At 37.2% G+C, this 23973-nt stretch overlaps 1 protein-coding gene across 1 annotated transcript; it reads right to left on the minus strand.

Annotated features, from left to right (window-relative positions):
- Positions 1–1823: 1823 nt before the first annotated feature.
- LOC105053108 (uncharacterized) lies at positions 1824–23066 on the minus strand. The gene is made up of 17 exons (XM_010934144.4): positions 22722–23066; positions 18993–19043; positions 18524–18625; positions 17401–17512; positions 12322–12367; positions 11904–11975; positions 11021–11083; positions 10780–10934; positions 10584–10645; positions 5937–6087; positions 4968–5073; positions 4750–4885; positions 2997–3061; positions 2694–2876; positions 2533–2605; positions 2371–2457; positions 1824–2182 (listed from the first exon to the last, which is right to left on the minus strand). Exons 1-16 carry the CDS (start codon positions 22879–22881, stop codon positions 2390–2392), a joined length of 1605 nt encoding a protein of 534 aa, XP_010932446.1. The 5' UTR covers positions 22882–23066; the 3' UTR covers positions 1824–2182; positions 2371–2389.
- Between the last annotated feature and the right edge of the window lie 907 nt (positions 23067–23973).

Here is a 23973-nt window from a genome sequence, read left to right on the forward strand (position 1 = left end):
TGTGGGGATTACTACCGAACCCTCTGGTTGGCGAAGTGCATCTTCCCTTGCAGCAAGGTCAGCTACATCCGGCCGAATACCCCAGTGCCTCCAGCAGCCCGTCCGCCACATGTACTGGATGTTCATCTCATTTGCGTGCCATCGACGTGTTTCTTGAGAGGAGCTGGCTAAGAAAGAAGATGCCTCTGATGAAGGTGATAGAAAAAAGCGGCCATCTTTTTCATCAGGATCTTTGACCGAGGAGAGGGTAGATTTTCTCGATGGCAATCTGGAAGCCGTCGAAGGTGATCGGGTTCCTGATGAGATGGCTTTGTGGCTTGAAAATCTCTGACCGGCCATATCATTTTGGATTTCTCCATCCAGGTAGTCAACATGATCAATTGGATCTTGAGTTAGATTCAACTTAAAAATATCATCTTTGATAAATTTTGTATATTTTTACTTCTTCTTTTTTTTTTTTTTCCAGATTTGAAAATACATTTAGCTTTATCGCCCCTCAACCGGCTATGAGAGGCCGGTCGATGAATTAGACCCCTCACAAACATAAAGAGTAACCTCTAAAAACTAACAAGATTGCTTAGATACGATCTGAGTTCATGCTAGAGTTTGCAGTAAAGCCAACGAGCCACCATAACGAAGAGAGTGCCAAAACGAAAATCTTTTTGACTCCACCGGACCACAAGGTCAAATCGTTCCAATAGCTCACGAGGTTACACAACGAGTTTTCCGTTCAGCTTAAGCTAACTGACCTGGCTGAGCAGCATACAAATTTATTTACACAATATTCATCTAATCAAGTACTATTTGCTGGAGAATATTCTTCTGTGGCAGCCTACAACAGCACCAAACCTTATACTGATGATCCACCCGAGAAGGGAATGACTAGCCATTTAGTACTACAATTTGCAACCTTTTTCCTGACCCAACACAAGCCACGGCTAGCAGAGGTCATTTGGAGATGAATGGGGTAAAGAGGGTAACAAACAACAGATGCAATATTTGGAGGGTAAGAAGCTTTTGATAGCTAAGACGCATACCTAAATTCTCGGTAAACTATTCAACCTTTTCTCCTAAATTTTTGATGAGTGCACGGTAAAAGTCAGAGACAGCACATGTACCGTTGGCAGCAAACATATGATCATAGCATCTGGTTTTGCTACCAAATTCACGTGTGACCCATTACCTCAGAGAAGCTGTATGATTACCAGAGATTAATTAAAACAGAACTACGAAAACATATTGCTATATAATACATGTCATGCAACATTTTTCAGATACAATAACCCACCAGGCTTTAGAAACCAGCTTTAAAGAAAGAAACGGAACAAATAACTTCATAAAATTGATCTAGGTTTTGTTTAATCCAATTTTAGCAGAAACTGACATCCAAGAGGCTCCAAAGGATGCATCCACCAAAAGCAAACTAAAGAAATGCAGCTAGGATTATAAACGAAATCAATCCAGTTTTGCTTAATCCTAATCATCCAAGCCAACACAAGAAACCCTCTTATAAGATCAAAAGAACTAGACCCCCTCATAATAGAGCATCGGCCATCATCAGTGGTCACATGACCAGGACTGACTGGGTATTAACCCTAACTGGATCTTAGACACATGATCAAACTGCTATAAGAACCAAACTTCGGATGTTTCATACCAACAGACACAAATTAGGTTCCATCATCAGTCATACATTGCCTATAGGAATGCTAGTATACATACAGAAAACTGCAAAACAAAGTAGAGGCAAGCCTTGCTCAAGTAATTTTAAATCACATGGTGGAGGATGTGGTATTTCACATCATAAAAGAAATGACACAGGCTTCACCATATGGGATCATAAGAATCCCTTCCAACATAGCTATAGAAAAATTGCTAGTACATGCGTATAAAGAACTGGTAAAGCAAGTATAGACAAGCCATGCTCAAGTAATTTTATCTCACACCCAGCAAAGGGTGAATGGTATTTCATGTCATTAAAAAGGAAAAACGACACAAGCTCAATCATACAAATCATAATTCTCCTTTCTACCGCAACTATGAATCAAGATTCATCCCGTTTATCCTTTTGTTACTCATAAATATAAACCACAAACTTCAAGGCTGCTTCAGAAATAATGCTCATGCTAACTGAATAACTGTACTCCAACTTGGTGGGCTAGTAGAACAGAAATATCTCTTCCTGGCCAGCATAAAATTATAACACAACATTGTAAGTTATGATTTGTAGAAACCACAAAAAATTGGCACCCAGCAGTAAGTTTTGAGTAAGAGATAACAGGAAAATTATCAGATTATTGCAGAGAGAACATAGATCCATGAATGGCGATTATAGATGATAGAAGACGATTAGTAGGGGGAGTCACATACCTTCTAAACCAAAATTTGTTTAAGAAACAAAAGCTGAGCTTCCTGGAGGAGGAAGTGCAACAACCTTCCCTACTGCAACTGTTTTCCCTGTAAAACATAAATTATGTGACTGACTATTACAATAAGCACAACAGTTTCATCACCCAAGAATTCCCTTCCCACCTTCGGTACGAAGGGTAAACCTTCCAAGCTGGGCAAAATCTGAAAAGTTCTCGATGCATATCATGTTATTCACCTAGATGACAAATTTGAGTAGATAATTAGTACTAAGAAAGTGTATACTTGTGCATTTTGTTAACTTAAGAGTACTTCAACGGGCATACCTGAATGCGGCAGACAACAACAGCACCATTCTTAACGAAAAGAGGCTTTCTCTTTGGCTTCTTTTTCTTAGGATCAGTGTTCTTTCTCTTCAAGTCAATTTCTTCTATAAGATCTACAATCTCACACTCCTCAACAATTGCATGAATGTGTAATACTGCCTTGTAACCAGCAGTGAAAATTGCCTAGCACAATAGTAGAGCATCAATAATGCTTCATGATTAACCGGACATGTGTTTCCATAAGCCAAACAGCATTGTCATAACCAAGAAAGCCTTTCTTTTTTATTGAGGAAAAGGAATTACATTGTCGATCAATTCAAGAATCTGCAACTGGGCATTGAATTCAGCAACAGCCCCTATTGGATTTGCTGCATGGACATAAGAAATCATGTTAGCACATATTGCCAGTGTAATATTCATATACAAGCAATTTCTAAATTTCATTATAGTTGAAGATCCTTGTATGAAAAATACAATAAATATGTTTCTTTTATTTATAAAAGAAACTGCCTGTGCCAACAAAGTAATCAAGGGTGGAAAAAATGAAGAAACAGCCTACAGTCATCTGGAATTTCAGAATTTTTTATTAAGCACATGGCCCTGTAAAGATTACCCACATTCGGGAAAACCTAAACTAGAGTCATGATCAATCCCACCACCAAAAGACATAATATGAACATTCAAGAATTTCATAGCATTGTAAGATTTTAACAGATCAAGCGCACTAGGAAAACTATCCAAACAAAAGCATGCAAAGAAATCATAACGTATGTCACAAGACCTGCAAAAATGGAATATTAGCATATCATACTGGTTGATATGAATCTAACAAGACAAAATAGGTGGGAGCAAACTGGAGGAGAAACAACCAAGAAAATTATGGGCATGTTCGAGATTTGAGACCAAAATAAGAAATAGTTTGAGAAAGCCAGATGGGAAATGCTTCCACTAAAAGGGACAGAAGTTGAGAAAAACAACTTAGAAAACCAGTAACAGCAGATGTATCCGTTGGTCAGGACAATGTCAAAGTTAATAAAGCCAGATCTATACAACTGGGAAATGGTTTCTTGGTTATGGTGTCGATTTTTTAAGATGAAGACATCTAATATTATAGTTAAATGCATATCACAACCAAACAGCAATCACAGCACAATCCCTAATAAAGATCTGGCATGCATAGACTATAAATAGAGATCGGGCTTCCTAACATTCCTTGACAACCATCAGATCACCAGAAGGCACAAAAATTGAAACAAAACAAAACAAAATCTAATATGTTCCAAGCAATCTTAATATGCCCTTATCAAGTCAACATTGAAATGACCGAGGCAGAAAATCTGTTTAAATCAATAGGTACATTAAAGATCACAATAATAAGAGTTAATTTATCATTATTCATTAGCAATTATCTATGTGTGTGAGCTCACAGCTCAGTAGTTACAAGGATATTAAGAGCTTCAAGTCCAATGCATGGATACACCGTCAAAGTGCTTCCTTTAAAATTGATCAATTCTGGCAGGTGCTTGCAGCATCCAAATGGCTTAACATTGTTAGCTAAACCCTTTTTTTTTTACCAAATCTTTCTTAATAAATCTATCCTATATAAATGAATTTGGAAGACTGCTATTTTCCCATCAGTTCTAACTAATATATTCATGGCTTCTTTAGCATGTCCACAGAAAATATACATAGCCAGAAATGGTGGTGTCTGTAGATAAATTACAAACCTGGGTAATTCTCTGTATCAGACTTCAGGTGAATCTATATAATTTATGAGTTACAGTAAAATAAATTCCAATGTAAGAAAATCCATGCAAAATGAAAGCAGCAAATCCTCTAGATCCTCTGAGCCCAATATTTTTCTTTTCACTTTAAGAGACATAACTTTCTAATCTTCATCATTATTTTCTAATATATGTACTAAGGTGGATAGTTTAGTGTTATTTGCATAGATATCCAAAACAAAATATAGAACCATCCTTCAAGCACTATCAAAGAACGCCAATTTAAGCTGTAAGTTTTTGAGACTAGGTTTATATAAGAAACTAATACATACCAATGCTTGAAAGGACAAAACCAGCCACAATATCCTCTTCTTCAATCCCTGACAATTTGATCCGGACATTCTCACCAGGTCCAGCATGTCTTACTTTATTTTCATCACAGTGTATGGTAAGCACTTTTACGTTAGTCTGTAGATCAGCAAGCAATACAACATAACTGACCCAACAAATTTAAAATTATGAACAGACTGAAGCTAAGAAGATATCATACTTTGTTGGGCATGACCAACAAGCTGTCACCTTCACGAATACTTCCAGACTCTATTTTTCCCATCACAACAGTTCCCATGTCTCTGTATTTATCAATAATTGGCATCCTGCATATCAAGAGTTTATGATTGTATTATAATAACTTGTTAAAGTAAATAATTAGGTACAAGGAAGTGGAAAAATTAACTTGATGAATCTTCATCACATCTATGGAAACTGCTAAGATTGGGCAAAAGAGGAAAAGTAAAGTCTGATCATAAAGTTGGCTGAACATAATTATTCCAAACCCTCCATATGCATCCTACCACATGCTCTAACATCAATCCAAAAGATATTCTCTCCTTTTCCTCTTCCCATTTTACCTTCAACCTTTTTATCTTTCCCAAGTTTACCCTTTTTAACTGACAGAGTAATAAATGCATTCAGTTTTTTCCCCTTTAACCTGTCTTACAAGAACCAAACTAAATGGGTATCCAATTATTGCACAATAGAAGGCCGCTCCATGCATCAAATCATGATTGTTCGTCCTGAATTATAGTACCACTTGCAGCACAGTGTAACGGGATTGCCATTCACAACCATCGATATTGTTCGAATTTCAAATCAAGGGTTTAAGAACCAGCTACCAGTGCCTATACCAGTACCTCACTGGTATGGCATGGACCCATACCTTACTAACATGCAGTACGCACACCTACTGGTGCAGGCATAACATAACTGAGTTGCATACCATGTCTCAGTATAACATGTACAAAGGGGCATACCAGCACTTTAGTGGTAATGCACCAGTACTTATATCCTTTATTTCACAAAAAGAAAAATTGATGGTAAACCATGTGATTCATTAATTACTCCTTTCAATTTGATGCATCGTGTACAATAGAGTCACTATAATACATGAAATCCATCATGTGCATCTTGGGTGCCAATAACTGGTTGGAAACTAAAAGAGATGGAAGTGATTTCATACCTGAGAGGACCTTTAGGATCACGTGGAGGAACTTCAATTGAATCTAAAACTTCAAAAAGACAAGGACCATTCCACCAATCACAAACGCTTTTCTCCACTCTGGTCTTCATATTGGTACCCACCAAACCAGAGATAGGAAGAAATTGAACATCTGTATAAAATGCATAAGGAACAGACAACTGTATCATATACAAACTTATAGTTTATCATGTTGGTTCAGCTCTCATTAGTAAAGTTTGATTGATGAAGTATGTGCTATATGCAGCTCCAGCTCAGCTAGCACTGAACTTCTTTTCACATGATTCTGATGAATTGATCATTATCTTTAACTTGCAAAATCATAACACATAAAAGAAATGATGGGTATGCTTTAGCACGAATAACCAGAGCAAATGGATAAACAACAATGTCCATGCTCATGGTAGAACCAAGTATAATTATTTTAAAGACTTGCATGGTAGACTAAAAGTAGTTTGTCCAAAGATACAAATTTAATTAACTGCATCTGAACAAAAATGTGGTTCACCAGTTGGACATCATCCCTTAAACTTACATCATAAAGAGAACTAGCACCACGAGACAAGGAAGCTAGCGAGCCATTAAAAAATAATCCCAATAATTGTGTAAAAAAACACCACTAGAGTTTTCTCACATCCATATCTGAAAGCACACAGTCCTGTTTAGTTAAAATAGTAAGTGACCAAAGAATAACCCATCAACAGATCATCCCTTATATTATAAAGTAAGAGAAGAAGCACCACCGAACAAGGAACCTGGTGGGCCATTAAAATAAAGTCTCAATAATTGTGTAAAAGACACTGGCCTAGAGATTTCTCACATCCATAACTGAAAGCACAAAGGCCAGTGTAGCTAAAATAGTCACTGATTAAGGAATAACCCATCAACAGAAAGCTATGAAGCACAGACATGGATGCAGGGAAATAAGACATGACATGAGTACACCAATTCAGCAAAACTTTAAAAATAAGATACAGTGTTGCTGGAATGTTGCAATCAATAAATGTGTTATTTTACATATATGTGAAAAAACTTCCCTAAAGCATAATGGAGTACCATAGTAACATAATCCATATTCTACACAATAACATCAATCCACAAGCTCCATTAGTTATCATTCTCATCTATAGACCAAAATCCATGCTCCATAGTTCATACCATCACATCAACATCACATTCTACAATTTCCCACATATCATATCCATTATTAAAAGTTTAATATTCATGGGAAGAAAAAAGCCAACACATTATCTCAAACCAACTGCTGCTTCCCTCTGTCTCTCTCTTTCTCTCATACTTAAAAGGCTAAGATTCATAACCAAAAAAATCCCCCTCATCCTTATCTCCAGGTCCAGCTGTCACTTCCATCTTTCTCTCTCCCTTCTCTTACATAGAGCACAAAAGCATGAGATCTAGGATTTAGCTAGATTGTACCACTTTGTACCACCTACACTAGGCCTATCATACCAGACTCTTAGGAAACCGATACTTGGTACACCCCCTATGCTGAGTGTCAATACCAAGGGATGCACCAGGACAATACTCGGTACAGTCTGAGAATTACTTAAAATAATTGTACAACATTTATCCAGCTGTACCCAATGAGTATTTGTATCTGATTCATACATGAAATGGCCATGGCATGCAGAAGGATAATGCAAAGGATTACCAATGACCATGCAATTAGTTTTATGTAACAATATATTGATTTTGGACTAAGTTGGCCTTAAAGCAAAATGTACACAACTAATAGATTCATCAACAGGCAGCTGAGAGCAGGGTACTACCATGCTATTAAATGTTATTAGGTATCAAATACACAAAATGGAGAGATGAACGAGGTAAAACCAAGAAATTCTAAACAACAATAAACTAGATAACAGCTAGTCACAAATACAATGTAGGCTAAATCTGAATAAAAGACTTGCAAGACACAGGTTTTTCTTTCTCGACTAGGATTGAAAGGACCACAAAGCAAGCTAAGCCCAACAATCCAAGTTGGGCAAAAACAAAAAACAAAACAAGACCTTAAGCAATAGAAGGAACATTAGCTCTGACCTGCATGCAATCAGCACATGTACACAACTAATAGATTCATCAACAGTCAGCTGAGAGCAGCCTTAAGCAATAAAGGGAACATTAGCGCTGCCAAATGAATAAGCTACTTGCACTCAGCTCATGTTCAGCTGAAAATGATCATGCAACAAGGAAAAAAAAAAGAATTTTTAGCTCAGAATATATATGAGCCAAACATGGGCTAGGCCTAGCTCTCATGCTCGGCTCAATATAGAAATGAATAATCATTAATTCATCATTTATTTAAACTTACTAAACTTAGGTGTCAAACACGAGACAGATTCATACAAAAAAAAAAAATTAAAGACAGCCATCTAGGTGCCAAATCAGGCTAGCCATCCAGGCAAAGCCCACTTAAGCATCATTCTTTAAGAGTTTCATTCCTCTATTTCTATCTCCATTTGAACTCATACAGGACAACTGGAAGGGCAGTGGAATAGTACCAAGGGAGCAATCCAGCAGGCTGATCAATGCTTATCGGTGGAATGGTGAGTGGCAATGGACACGGACAGCTGTGGCTAAGACTAATACCAGACATATATTTTCTACCTATCTCTCTCTAACTTTCTCTTATATACATGCATACACACAACTTTTCTTGCTCTTTTTCCTCTAACAATTCTTTTTTTTCCATCTGTTTCCCCTGTTTTTCCTTTTTTTCCCCTTTGTTGTACTTGCTAGCCTTTGTTTTGCTGGCCTCCTTCCCTCATGATGGGTGTCACTTGTCTTGCAGCGGATTGCTGCTACTTCGCTACCCTTTTCTCCTCCTCTTCCTCCTATTTGCTGGGGGGCTGGCTGCCTTGCTACAGCCCTGCAGCATACCGGCTGCTGCAGTGGCAGCAATGCTGTTGCTGCTCTCCACTTTCTTCTTCTAGTGGATTTTCGGATTTTCATCTTCGGCCTTTTAAGAGTGAAAAATAGGTCTGATGATGCCATATATAGTGAAAAATAGGTCTATTTGAAGGATTTTCCTCCCTAGACAGCTGTCTACACCTAAGGGGTTCCCCACTTGGCCTCGCCTAGGCAGTTGGACAAACATGGGATCAAGGTTCAGTTTATTATGCTTTCCCCGTGTTCGACCCACACATTGTTTTATCATCCAATCCAGGCTGTTTGACCTGTAGCAACACAAGATTCACTAGTTTGGGCAGGTTTTGGTGAAATCCAGGTCTTACCTTGACCTAACCCACTTCTCAGGTGGCAGGTTAACTGGGTCAACTCAAATGGTCAACCAGCTTCTAAAACACTGCTCGAGACGACATTGAATTATATGGTTGCGGACAATGTTGTTAAAAGCCCTAGGCACACCTAGGTGCTCGGAGTCCCTGGAGCCTAGGCGCAAGGCATGTGCCTGAGAGAAATCAGACGCCAAAAACAGAAAAATAGAGAACTATCTATGGCAAGAATTCCAGCAAGTAAAAACTAGCACCCTGTTATTAAAAAGTAAAAACAAAAAAAAATCTAGCTATAGGCAAGAAGTCCAGTATATAAAAACTAACTCTAACCCAAAAACAAGGAGAAGGAGAAGAAGAATGACAAGAAGAATAAAAGGTTAGAGAGCAGACTAATGCGCTCTATTTTTGGCCAGAAAATAAAGCATAACAGAGCATGTCAGAAGAAGAAGAAAAAGAAAAAAAAGAGGAGTGGAGGAGAGATGGTTTACATCGTATTGGGCGATGAGATGAGATGGAGGTGCTTTTTAGGCGATGAGATGAGATGGAGTCTGATAGAGACACTTCAGCTTCTGTCTTTTGGTTCTTTTAGGTGATTCCAAGAGTCTCATGTAAGTTTTTAAAGTCCGTTTGACATTTAATGATGCCTTTCCAATTCTTATTTACTATAATTGACCTTTCCAATCCCTATTTACTATAACCGATCTTTCCTATTTCTTAGAAACTAAAAATTAATATTTGCTAGAATCATGCACCTCTTGGGCGCCTCATTGTGCCTCTGCATTCTACAGAGGCATACGCCTAAGGAGCGAGGCGACGGCCGTTGCGCCTAGCACCTTTTACGCCTGAGGTGCGCCTCAAGCGTGCCTTTAATAACATTGGTTGTGGATCAACTAAAGTAGCAAAGATATCATGAGAAACAGTACCACCCAACAAATGAAAATAGCTCACAACACCCCTCCACCAACCCCTTCCCCCCCCCCCCAAAAAAAAAAAAAAATGTAAAACGCTGATCCTGCAAATGCTGCAATAGTTTGCAAAGTATGAATGCAACATTATATTTACTTCTATGATCCAAACAACCTTTGCAATATGGAAAAAAACATAATGTCAATGGCATGGAGAATTGCTGAAACTTTTGCATTTTTGTTGTTCTTTTTCCAAAAAATAGTTCACATTGGAACAATTCAAGTAAAAAGTAAAAATGTCAACATTACGTAAAGCAGGAATATCAAATAAATTATATGCGGAGATGACCCCAAAAAAAGCACCAAAAAAAGTGAATACAAAAAGGAGATGTTGGAAAAAGGAATTACATTAGTGTTGTGGGACAAAGTAAAAAAAACATGACTATAGCTCATGAAAAGTTAGACCATGCTACCTTTCCTTAAGTAACCTGAAGACTTGAGGAAGGGAACCATCTTAGACTCTATTTCGTCGAACCTGCAAAGGAAAAGCCCCCATCAGAAAAAATAAATAAATAAGTAAAGGGTGAAACCTATCACTCTTTAGCAGGCAAAATCACAAATTTAAATCTCTTAAAGACAAAACAAAACACACGAGTACTTGAACAAAACCTTTCTTTGGACCATGTCACAGTAGGATCATCCATTTTGTTGATGACAACAATCAACTTAGCAACACCCAATGTTTTTGCAAGTTGAACATGCTCACGAGTCTGTCCTCCTCTTTCATATCCAGTTTCAAATTCACCCTTTCGAGCAGATATAACCTTAACACAGTGATATATCACAAGATTACTCTATGAATTTTTAAAAAGAAATATATGTTGAAATAACAAGATGCCAAGATCTTTACCAGAACACCGATATCAGCTTGAGAAGCACCACTGATCATGTTTGGCACATAACTTTTATGACCCTAGAGAAATAAGCAATTAGATGCACCATTATCAAGAAAACTTCCAAAGGTATAGGAATTAATTTATGTGATATCCAATGATAGAGAATCGTAATTGAAATACAACACCGAAAAATAATTTGGGATACTCACTACACTGATATATCATTCTCATAATGTGCAAGATCCAACATTAACAATGCATGCAGATATATTCAGGAAATTCTATAATTCCTTACAAGCCAGTAGGCAAGTCGATTGAACACTTTTCTAACAGAACATAACAAAAGATGGAGACACTGGCAATTTGATACCTCAAACAAGATGCAAGGACTCCGATACTGATGCATGATGCATGTTTCAGGAACCAGGAAAACAGGGATTTTGTTGTAACCAGAAATATATATAAGGTCCACCAATTTGAGCTAACATATGAGAGTTAATAACAGTGAGATGTCTTTCCATGCCATATGTCACAAAAAAGAGAGGTCAGACTACTAATGACACCAACTATAAAAGCCCTTGACTTTAAGCAGAGTTTCACATCTACAGTTGTGATATGCTGTTCTGGAACTAATTTTACACCAATCTCGTTGCATAACCCACTCCAAGCTTGTTATGTAGCCCAGAGATGTTGCTGCTTCATTTGATGTGACATATTCAGTCAACATTGTTATACAACATGATCATGGAATTGAAAAATGAAAAAAAAAAAAAAAAAATCCTTGTTCAGATCCTTCAAACATCCAAACCAACACACTCTAAGTCATTACTGAGAGAACACATTTGGTTTAATAACAAAAAACAAATTCTAAAGTCTAAACTATTAGTAGAAAAATACCGGAGCATCTAAAATTGTGAATCTTGTATTTTCTGTCTCGAAATGGGCTCTGCCAACCTCCACAGTCTTTCCCTGAAACACATTAAATATAAAAACAATAAGCAAAAACAACTGATTAGAAAAACCACACAATCCACTAGTTAGATGATATGTTGGGCCAAATAGGAAAATAGACAGAACACTGAAGGAGGCATGTCTTTACCAGTATGGATGATGCTTTCATAAACAACATAAATGACAAGGCATAAGGGACTTCTTTATTTCACTCAAGCATATAATGATAAAACCTTTTTATACTCAGAAACTATTAAAAGCATAACAGAGCTGTTAAGCATAAAAATAACTGAAGCTTGGCCGAAACAATCATAAAGTTTAACCCACAACAGATTTAGATAAGGTGAAGGCCGAAATTCCATACCTTTATGCGTTCTTCCTCATTTGTGTCCATAATATAAGCCATGTACCTAGAACATCAACGAACAGGCCACCAAATATATATAAGAACTCCAAAAAAATGTGAATTATTCCAGAACAGGCCATAGTGACCGATGAAAGAAAGGCACCAGCAAGATATACCCCATGACATGCAAATGTCTCAAGTACTATAAAATTGAGCAGTGTGACAATAACTTGAAAATATATAAAAGGGCAGGCTAGTGCATGAGGCTCCCACCACTGCAAGGTCTAGGGACCGTCAGATGTACACAGCCTTACCCCTATGTGCGGAGAGGCTATTTCCATGCTCATGACACCCAGGCCACACAATGAAGCAACCTTACCTTTGCACCGAGGCTCGCCCTCACAATAACCTAAAACAAAACAATTCAACCATCTACATGGCACATAAATAAGATTTAAGAACCTAGTCCTCTGATCTACCCTAATTTGGCAATCATAAGAACCTGTAGCATCCCTACAAAATTCACATTTTCTAACATATAGTTGTGAAAAGAAAATAGAGATTTTCTTGAAAACACATACTCCTTAAGTCCGGAAATCAGAAGGTTTAGAGCACAATAATCTAGCCCTTCAAAATACAAAAAATTAAGAAAACATGGAAAAGATACAAAACAAAGAAAAAATTTAATAAAATATAAAAAAGGGAGATGTCTTTAATTTAATCTTGAACTTACACAAAGCTCAACAAGTTTAACGGTATCCAAATCAAGGTTTTAAATCCCGTGGGACAAAGATATCCCGTTTTTTTCATGAAATGAGATGCCCTGCTGTCCCATCCTATCCCGACAGCTGTCTTGGTCATACATCCTGGTAGATATCCTCCATCTTTCTCTCCTTCTTCTTCCCTTTCTACTTTCTTTTCTTTATTTTTTTCTTTCTTCCTTCTTTTCTTTCTTTTCCTCTAACTTCCTTTCTTTCCTTCCCTTTTTTTCTTTCTTTTCTTCGGCCTTCCTTTATTTTTTTTCACTTTTCTTCTTCCTTCCTTTTCATTTTTTCCTTTTCTTTATCTTTCCTTCCTTTCCTTCTTTCCTCTTTCTTCTTCTCTTCATGTGTGGACAGGTTTCGGAGTCCCGAACCCATCCTAATCCTATTTTCTCATAGAAATGAGACGGAACAGTCAGGACGCCTCCTATCCCATCGGAATATAAAACCTTGATCCAAATGTTTCTATAAATATTCTTTCACGTACTAATATAAATACTTTTCTTTCTCCTTTCTGATGAATGTTTTTTTTCACAAGAGTAATAACCAAAAAACTTCGATTAATTCTTTTTCTGAAAAAGGATCAAACCAAGATTTTAAGTCTTGGCTGATGGAAGGCATCTCAACCATCACAAACTATTTCCATGAGAAACGAGACCCATATGAGGTCAGGACCCCGAAACCCATCCATACAAGGAGAAAAGAAGAAAGAAAAAAGAAAGAAAGGAAAGATAAAAAACAGAAAGTGAAAGAAAAGAAGAAGAAAAATGAAAGAAAGAGAGCAAGGGAGAAGAAAAGAAAGAAAGAAAACAAAAAGATGAAAAAAAAAGGAAAAAAAATAAAGGGATAAGAAAAAAAGAAAAATGAAAGGAAAGATAGGCAGAAGAAAAACAAAGGAAAAAACAAAGAAAAGGAAAAAAGGAGAGAGAAACAGAGGATATCTATTGGGATACATGACCCGGACTACCATCAGGATGGGGCAAGACAACATCCCGTTCCATGGAGAAATTAGGACATCCATGTCTATTTAAAACCTCGTATCAAGTTATAAAGGAAAACAAATCACCAACACAAAAATTTCACTAGCTAAACATGCTAGTACCATTGTGGACAAAGCAATGCCCTCAACCATCAAAATCTCACCAATCAGAAAAGAACATCTCTCATAATCAAGGGTCCCATTCCATATGGTGAGTAAATGCCTAAGACTCAAAGTCCTGATGTCCGAGCAATCATCAAATGGAATTCATGTCACAATATTAGTTCCTCTGGTCAGAATTAGGATTCCCAAATAGACTCATTATGGAGAGCAAATTCACCGATACTAACCAAAACATCCAATTACAGCAACCACAAACTTAGGCAGGCATCTCAAGGCAAGGTGAAAAACAAATTTAAAGTCTTTTCAAAACTGACAGCACAGATCACAATGAAATTTACCAGATCATTAAATCTATACACCAGGACATTTTATTACCAAAGGACTGTTCATCATCTTCCTTCACAATCTCCCATGCCACTACCATCACAGTGATGTTTCAAGTTTCTTTTATCATAATGCTAGCAACCAATAGAAACTAATAAAGCATTGAAGAAAATCCCACTTTTATACATATATTCTACAAAGGAATTCCAGATTCTTCAAGTAATTTCAATACTTTAAGAGATGACTAACTGATCTTTTGTTCTCTCTGAGCACATAGAGAAACAAAGCATCATAACAGGATTGTATTTTGAAGTAGTTTGCCATATGATATGTGTAATGAATGAAAACACAGCCAACCTAAAAAGAGACGAGTCCACTTGAAAATCTGACACCTGAGATCAGAGTAAAAAGAAAGATATGTGGGAATAAAGTCCTTGAAGGAAAGTTAACAGATGAGTAGGTGTCACATTCCTCACATCTTCACCATAAAATGCAGATAGATAAGAATGTAGCACAGCAAAGCAAGTCATCTCCTCAACCACAAGATCTCATCTACAATACAATAGGTCACACAACTATATCACCTAAAATTCCTTAGGTTCTCCCACACTGACGTCACTGGATTTTTATTAGTCTCCACTAGACCTGCTTATCAAGCAAGCCGAGCCGGGTTTAGGTCGGGCTCTGCCCAGAGGACAACACTAATTTTCCAAGCCCGAGCTCGACTCGGCCCAACCTTTGGGCCTCCTTCCCAAGCCCAAGCCTATTTCATACCGGGCTGCGGGCTTCCGGACCGGGCCACAAGCTTCACTACAGGATTTTTTTCCCTTCAATCTCTTTGTTGAAGGAGGAGGTCAGGAGGAAGGGAGGTGGGGCGGCAGGGAGGAGGCAGCGAGGTGGCAGGAAGGAAGCGGCAAGGAGGTAGGGAAGAGGTGAGAAAGAGGCAAGGAGTTGAGGACACGAGGAGGAAGCTGGGAGGTAGGGAGGACATGAGGAGGAGGTGCGAAAGAGGCGGTGAGGTAGCAGGGAGGAGGCGGCGGTGTGATGAGGAGGAGGCAATGAAGAGGCGGGGAGCGAGAAGGCCAAAAGATGGAGACGACTCAAAGAAGAAGCCATGAGGCAAAGAGGACACAAGGAGCCAGCGGGAAGGAGACGGTGGGGAGGTGGGGACAATGCAAGGAGGCGATGAGGCTGGGAGGCAAGGAGGAGCAAATCATGATGGATTGGGGAATAAAGGATGAGGATAGGAAAGTAATTACTGAAATTATGAAGGGTAGTTAAGGTAAAATTGTATATTATATAATATATTTATTAATTTAAAAGTTATATAACCAGATTCGAGCTAGGTTGACATAAACCGAGCACGACCTATTTTTAAAAGATAGGCTTGCTTTTTATGCCCGGTCCAAACTCGCCAGGCTGAAAAATGAAGCCCAAGCCTGTTGTAAAGGTGCCAAGCTCAAGCGGGCTGCCTGGGATATGAAGAGGTCTCGTCTCCACATGTACAGAATTGCATGGCAAGAATGGAGGGTGCTCTTGAGATGGTGCTAGCAAGGCATTCCGAAGTTTGCCCGAGAGGGGAAGGCTCGAATCATCATGGCCCCCTTCTCTTCAACTATACCTAGCATTTATTCAGACTCATGGTATAGCTTCAAAGAGGGGATCAATTAGTCTCTGTGACATTAATCTACCGCAACAGGAGACCATCAAATCAATTATTTCGTATCCATTTAGTCTTCATCCCTTTATAAGAACTCTACTAACCTTCCACATGACCCATTAAAGGCTCATGTAATATACAAAAAAGAAGGCTTCTTTTTATGCTCTAACAAACAAGACACAAATTTACTGTTTATCCCATACCTTCTTTTACCAATATCCCACTTTCCTTCCATCCCTCCCTTGCATTTGGAGCTACCAATAAGAACTACCAACAATTTCATGAAAAAAAAAAAAAAGAACTTAGGTTAAGTAACTACCCAACTAATTTGGATCCTATATTACCTCTTTGCACTCAAAAACTGCATCCTTACACTTGCAAGTCAAAAATATATTATCCTGTTGCCCAAATCAAAACATCAAATGGATGATACCCTGTCACTATTCCACTCCCCCGAAAATTGTTGAAATGAACCATATTCAAATCAAAATTTTCAATACTCCCAGGAACTTTTGGAATCCGCCAAAATCAGCTCCGAAAGGAAAAAGAAAATTAAAGCTTCATCTTTAGAAATAAAGTTCAGAAATATTGCATTCTTCATATCGCAAATATATGGTGCAAAGAAGTAAAATTCATAACATCATAAACCCTGATATAGCTAAATATATCTGTCAGTCAACTGACTTTATAAGGAGGTACTGATCTTTCCTGATCTCATGTCATCGAGCCAAAGTTGTGAATTCGTCATCCTTCAGGTACATGTGATTTCAACTTCCTAATGATGTATAAATAATGAATCCATATTCTCTTACAACAGGCAATAACTAGCATGACAAGGTGGCATTCACTTAGTGGCATAGGCAGCACAATACTGAACTGTTAATGGAAGTATTATTCCCTAATACAGCAGCAATCGGGGACTCCAACTGCGTGCAGATCAGAGTGTAGGACTGCGTATGTCGTCTTTTAAATAAATATCACTTGGCAAGGCCATCCACCAATAAGCATATTACGACTATTAGAACAAGAGAAAAAAATTGTGAAGAATATTCAAACTTTTAATATAATAATATTCAAATTATATCATTGTCAACAACACACAAAAGATAGAGTAGACATATATTGGACAAATATTTATATTGGCAGACTGTGACATGTAGCAATATAATAGTATGTAGAGAAAGAACTAAAATAGCACCACCTCGGTAACAAATAAGCACAACAAATCATGAGGTACAACAAGAGCATACCAGCTTTCTCTGCTTTTGTCTTTTGCTTCCTTCTCATATTTCTGTATAGTTCGATCATCAACCTGACCACTGAGGAAAAGTATCTGACCTCCAGTTGTAGACTTACCAGCATCTGCATCCATGGAAATATGCGAATGCAGAAAGCAGATATGATCTATTAGCTGCTTTTGTTAATATAACAATTAATGTGAATTAGAATGATGAAAGCAGCCAACTAACTGATCTTCACAAGATCAATGGTTCATGCGATAATATCAGATGAGAAGTGAGAATGCAGTACAAGAGCATATAACATCATGATAGATCCTTTAAAGTCATATGAAACTCTGAAGTTGGCTTTTATAGTAGACATAGAATACAACTAACAGGTAGGAATAAGGGAGGAAGAGATCATTCCAGCCATATATGTCACACTACATAGACTTATGATCTATATCAGAAAATTAAGAGAAATGAGGATCAGGAATAGATGAAAATCTTTTGGCAGAAAGATCTGTGTCAGAGAACACCGAGCTAACGTTTAGACATTTTGGTTCTATATCATCTCTCTCCCAAGCTTGTGCGAATTCACAATATAATTAACAAATTCCAAAGAACTAGAACTCCAAATGCAGACACCACTCTCAATGAACTCAAATTTACATGTTTATAGAATTGAAATCTGAGACACATATCAGGTCCCGAACATTTTCACTGATCTTGAATCATTTTCAAAATTAGCAAGTTAATCACAAAAAAAAAAAATGCAAGATCCCATCAACAGTTAACTATGCTCAGTCTCATTTAACAATTCTGAAATCATGTTCTCTGGGAAAAAACTATATGGACTTATGTTATGCCTTACAACAATCGAAAAGGAAATCAGAACAAATTGGAAGAAACATTTCAGAATCTAAAAGTGATGACTAGTGAGAGAAGTGAGAGAAACAATATGGTGTATATCTAAAAAAACCAGAATCTAGTAAAATCCAGGGGAAAGATATAGCAAATAGTTCTAAGATAAAAGAAATAGAGCACAGCAAATATAACAAGATAACATGGTGGAAATATACCAACAACCATTAAAGGTCTTTTTTACAAAACACAACAAGGTGAAGCAGAAGAAAGCCGCATCCTCACATACCAACATGACCGATGAAAACAACATTTAGGTGTCGCTTCTTGTTTTCTTCCTTTTCATCCAGGTCTTCAACTTCCTCAGTTGCAACTGCCTCCTTATCTTTCACTGTGATTTTAACCAAACAAGCATTAACATGAAGAAAAAGAACATCAGGAAATACAAATAATGAGGATGAAGATCAAGCGATATCAGATTTGTTCAATGGCTCAGGAATAGTAAGTGGAAGGCCATAATCTGAAGATTCTTAATGCATTGGTAGGCCTGGACTAAGGTAAAAAAACAGAAGACAGTGATCCAAAAGGCAACTCATAAGTAGTTAAATGATTGTTTCCTAATTATGGCCATGGTAATCTTTAACTAGTATGAAATGAAAAAAGAATTTTTGATGATCTGCCTGCTGAACCTATGTTTCTCAAAACAAAATTTCCTATCAACTAGACTATATGTGCAAATCCACATAGGACATTTGCACCTTTTGTCTCCAACTGCAAGGACTGAAAGTTTGACTGAATCACTTTGACATCTGCAAAAAAGAAAAGAAGTAAACATCAGTATTGATTAAGGCTAGACTTTTAGAAAAGTCTCATAATGATAAATACACATGAAATTATCCTGCAGCAAATGGACGAGAAATTCTTTAAACAAGTTTTCCTTTTTTCTGGCTTACTAGAAAAAGCTAGCAGTTAATATTCTACTGGAACAACAATGATGGTTCAAAAAATAAACTAGTGTTGAAGCTTCCATGTGTGTTTTTGCAAGGAAGCAAGATCATTTATGAATTTTTTGTATATTGTCACACTTCCAACAATTAGTTAACGAGCATGAGACTGTTTTTGGTAATTAGACTCTATACCTTAGTTGCTAGAATTGAGAGTAGGTATGGGAGCAAGTGCAAGTGTAGGTGCAACGAGGTGGATATTTTAGAAACACTTTAAATAAGTGCATGCTTAGAAAGTGAGTGCAGGTCCGAGATTACAAGGACATTCTAAAGTGGGTATTTATAGGTAGAAGATTCTAGCTGCTAAGCTTTGGACTGTTTGGAAGCCATCATTCATGATTTGGAATTCAGATACTTGAACAATGCTCTTTGGGAGTTCGTTGGGAATTTGGATAGCAAGAAACAAGAGATATTCAAGGGCAACAAATAACATGACAAAATTTTGTGGTTCAAGCAAAAGGAAAAGTCCATTATTGCACTAAGAAAAAGCATTAAGCCTGTCAGCTTCTATTCTGATCTAGATCATCTATAAAAACGGTCAAACAAATAAAGGAGACGATTGTGTTATCTTTTCCTTCAAAATAATGATCGCAAAAGAAGGAAACATAAAAACCAACCTGAAATTGATGGGAGAAGGCTTGTTGATTACTATTATGGTTAAGCTTTGAAGATTGTATATTATCATAACAAAGATCCTCAGCTATCACTACACAAAATGCATGAAGCAGATTACAGAGCTTGCCTCCTGACATGTGGCCAGCCATTCTTTACAAATTTCATCAGATAACAACATTTGCAATAACGACACTAAATTGAAATCATAACAGGATATAAGACATGATGACACATCCTTGCAATAATCAGATCTACATAAAGAGTACATTAGTTAGATAGCACCCAGCCAATAATTTCATCCATCTATCATATAAGAGTATTTAAAGCGCATCCTGGCCATTTTTTTGGCAAGTCAGCCATTGTAAGTCTAAATTATTAATTAACAGGTTATTCAGCACATTAAATCAGTTTCATTGTTGTTAACCATTCAAAATTACTTTTGGAACATAACATAAATAGACTACTGAAACTTAAAAACTCTCAATAAAGGAAGCAAATGCCAATGGGACAACAACAACAGTCTCCTGAATTAAGTTTGCAAGAACCAAGCTAACTCTAGGTTTTCATCTTGGCCAATATCTCGGCCAAGATATCAATTTGTCTAGATATTGGGCAGCCACCAATACGATATATCTCAGCCCGTATAAAGCGAGATATCCCGATATATCATCAATATGACATCAGAATATAGGCCAATATCTCCTAATACATCTTTTAGAATCTTAAATTAATGTCTTGACCATCCAATACTTAACTCACAGTCTTAATATGGAAGCTAATCTCAATTACTATATCAACCAAGATAATTCTTGGTTCACATAATATTGCCTAAGATCTCGAAAATTTTGATCTTCCTATTTTTTTTTCAATGTCCTATCTTGACTGCGATAAACGAAGATCTTGGTCCAGCTCAGTATCAGACACCTTAGGAGATGGTTGAGATCTTATTAACTAAAGACCTTGAGCAAACTTACCCCAATATTATAAGAAATATCCAAAGGGACTGGCCTAGTAGCAAGGTGCTTTTTCGCTTAAAGATTTGTAAATGCTCAAAAAAAAGAAAGGAGAGTCTGATAGTTTATAGTCAATTTTCTCAAGCGATCTGCAGGAGAGACATTGTGCACTTATGTTTGCACTTATCTTTCAGCCAAGACAGGATGTCATCCCACCTAAAAAGTTGTTCAATCTCAATCACTATATCAACCAAGATAAGTCTTGGTTCCTATAATATTGCCTAAGATCTCGAAAATTTTGATCTTCCTATTTTTTTCAATGTCCTGTCTTGGCTGAGATAAATGAAGATCTGGGTCCAGCTCAGTATCAGACACCTTAGGAGATGGTTAAGATCTTAGTAACTAACGACCTTGAGCAAACTTAAGAAATATCTGAAGGGACTGACCTAGTAGCAAGGTGCTTTTTCGCTTAAAGATTTGTAAATGCTCAAAAAAGAAGACAGGAAAGTCTGATAGTTTATAGTCAGTTTTCTCAAGCAATCTGCAGGAGAGACATTGTGCACTTATGTTTGCACTTATCTTTCAGCCAAGACAGGATGTCATCCCGCCTAAAAGGTTGTTCAATTTTTTTTTTTTGGCTTTGGTCTTTTTCCCCAAAACACCCTGAACCTGAACTACTGTAACTGGAAAAAGAGAAGCGGTTGACAAGAAATCTGACCATGCTTACCCAACTAACTGTCCAAGCTCTTAATTACTTGTTCCAAACTCTGGATGACTGGTCAACTGGATCTTTCATTTGAGAAAACAGGAAACAGTAGGATTGCGGGCATAAGAGGAAGAAATTGATCAGAAAAGCTTTTTTGAGTCAAGCAGAACCTATTCTCGGGAGGATATACACTATATAGCGTATAGATGGGAGACGGTATTGTAGGATTGAGAAAGATAGATAGATGGATAGAGAGAGACGAGAGGGGGGAGAGATAGAGAGAGAGAGAGAGAGAGAGATGACCGCATAGCATATCCCTTTCCTCCTTTGCTGCATTTTGAGAAGTTAAAAAAATTCACACAAAATCTAACAAGAAAAAATGGATGGCATTAAACAGACATCATGATTTTGACAAGAGTGATATGACATAAGATCACTCTTCAGCAAAGAACAACGTATTTACATGTCTTAGAGGCCATTATTTCCTGGATCCATTTACAAAATCAAAAGCAATAACAGGCCAGATCAATGCCACATTAAGCCACATTAAAACAAATGCTTTGTAAATTCAAGCTTTATGCCGTGATCAACACATACAGAACCATGATGATAAAAATGTTCTCACAAAAAATAACTCCATTAACGGCGAAGAGCCTCCCGAATATAAATTGTTGCTTTCACAAACACCCAGTGCATCGTCATGGCGTATGGGAGAAAACGGATCAGGAACCTTTCATATCATACGTAACAAATGCCGTAGCAATCGGTAGCAATTTCCAATAAATTCTAGACCAAAAAAAAACAAAATATACTGGACGATACTAAAATGATCGCCTTTCATCCTTTACATTTTCCTTTTGTTGGACAAACCATGAAACGAAATATTTTTGAAAAAAAAGAAAGAAAGAAAGAAAAGCAAAAGATACTAAGATGGAATTCGAAACTCTGCATCATGCAAAAAAAATTCTCTGGAAGAATGAGGCTTGCGCAAGAATCCAGCATCCAAAGGAACTACGAGCCAAATTATTTCGGAACAAAAAGCATCAATAAAGTTAAAAACCGAACGATCTGAGTTCTAGTTCTGAGATCCCGCGTCCAACAAAACATCGTTTCAAAGAAAAATATCATCTTTCCAACAGGACGACCACTAAATCCACGGATAATTCTACCGGAATCTAATAGGATTAGGGTTTACAGTATCGAACGAACCTTCAGCGGGAGAAGGCGCTAGCTTATCATCGGTGGCAGCGGCGGGGGGTCGAACCTCCTCCATGGGCTCGTCGTCCTCCTTGCTCCAGTCATTGATCTCGCCGTCGTCGACGAGGGTGGGAGGGTGGGGGGCGATCTCCGCTCTCGCTCCTTCCTCCATCTCTTCGCGAGGGCGGCGAAAAGGCCTTTCGAGCCCTGCGCTCGGCGCCTAGGGTTTTATCGCAAGCGGAGGGGAGGCGGCGGCGGAATAACCGGGGTCGCGTGCACGCGCCGCTCGTGGCTAGCGGAGAGAAGGATTGGCCAGGCCGGGGGACAATGCGGTTTGCTATAGTGGGAGAAATACGCTGCGCCCTGGAATCTGTGGGTGGGAGCGGTCTTTTTTTATTATTATTTTTCTTTTTTCTTTTTTTTTTGTACAATGCGTGATACGTAGCGGAGGCGGAGTTGGGATGGAAGGGATGATTAGATCCATCGTCCAAAATTATAGACTAGATTTGGTCTATTTTGTAACCATAAAAGGTCCGTTTGGTTGGAAAATATTAGATTAGGAATAATTTGATAATTTTAAAAATTATTTATTTAAAAAAATTAATTTTTATTATATTTAATTAATAAAAATTTTATTTTAAAAAATAATTGTAAAAAAAATTACTATGTTTGTTTAGAAGTAAATTTATATAAAAATATGATCAAATTTATAAATATATATTTCTACATAAAATATTTTATTAATACTAAAATAATATTATTATTTTAATTAATATTTATATAATAATTATAATCATATAGTCTTTACATAATGTCATTTTTACCTTAATTTTTTTCGTAAAAAAATGAATAAATTTAGAAAGATATCAAATAAATTTAATGAGCAAATATGCAGTTTTATTGGAGATTTTTTTTATCAAGTATGGATTACCACTACTTGCTAATTTATCAAATACCAACTCTTTATGGTATTTATTTTACCTTCTCTCTCCGAAAAATAAACATGGAGCCCACTGATTTTTTTACTATCTCTCTCTTTTATTTTTCATACTAAACATGACAATTTGATATTGAATTTATTTTTCTATGCCAGATTAGCTCCAACTAAACGGATCTTAATAGAAAAAAAATGACCTCAACCATCCAAACAAATGCTAATTATTATTTCATACTAAAATTACGTTGGAGTAGAGATGATAATTGGGTCGGATCAAAAAGTCATCAAATCTAAATCCAATCTGATTATTAAATATATTAAAAATTT

Source organism: Elaeis guineensis, chromosome 10 (genome assembly GCF_000442705.2).
Source record: "Elaeis guineensis isolate ETL-2024a chromosome 10, EG11, whole genome shotgun sequence".
Lineage (NCBI taxonomy): Eukaryota > Viridiplantae > Streptophyta > Magnoliopsida > Arecales > Arecaceae > Elaeis > Elaeis guineensis.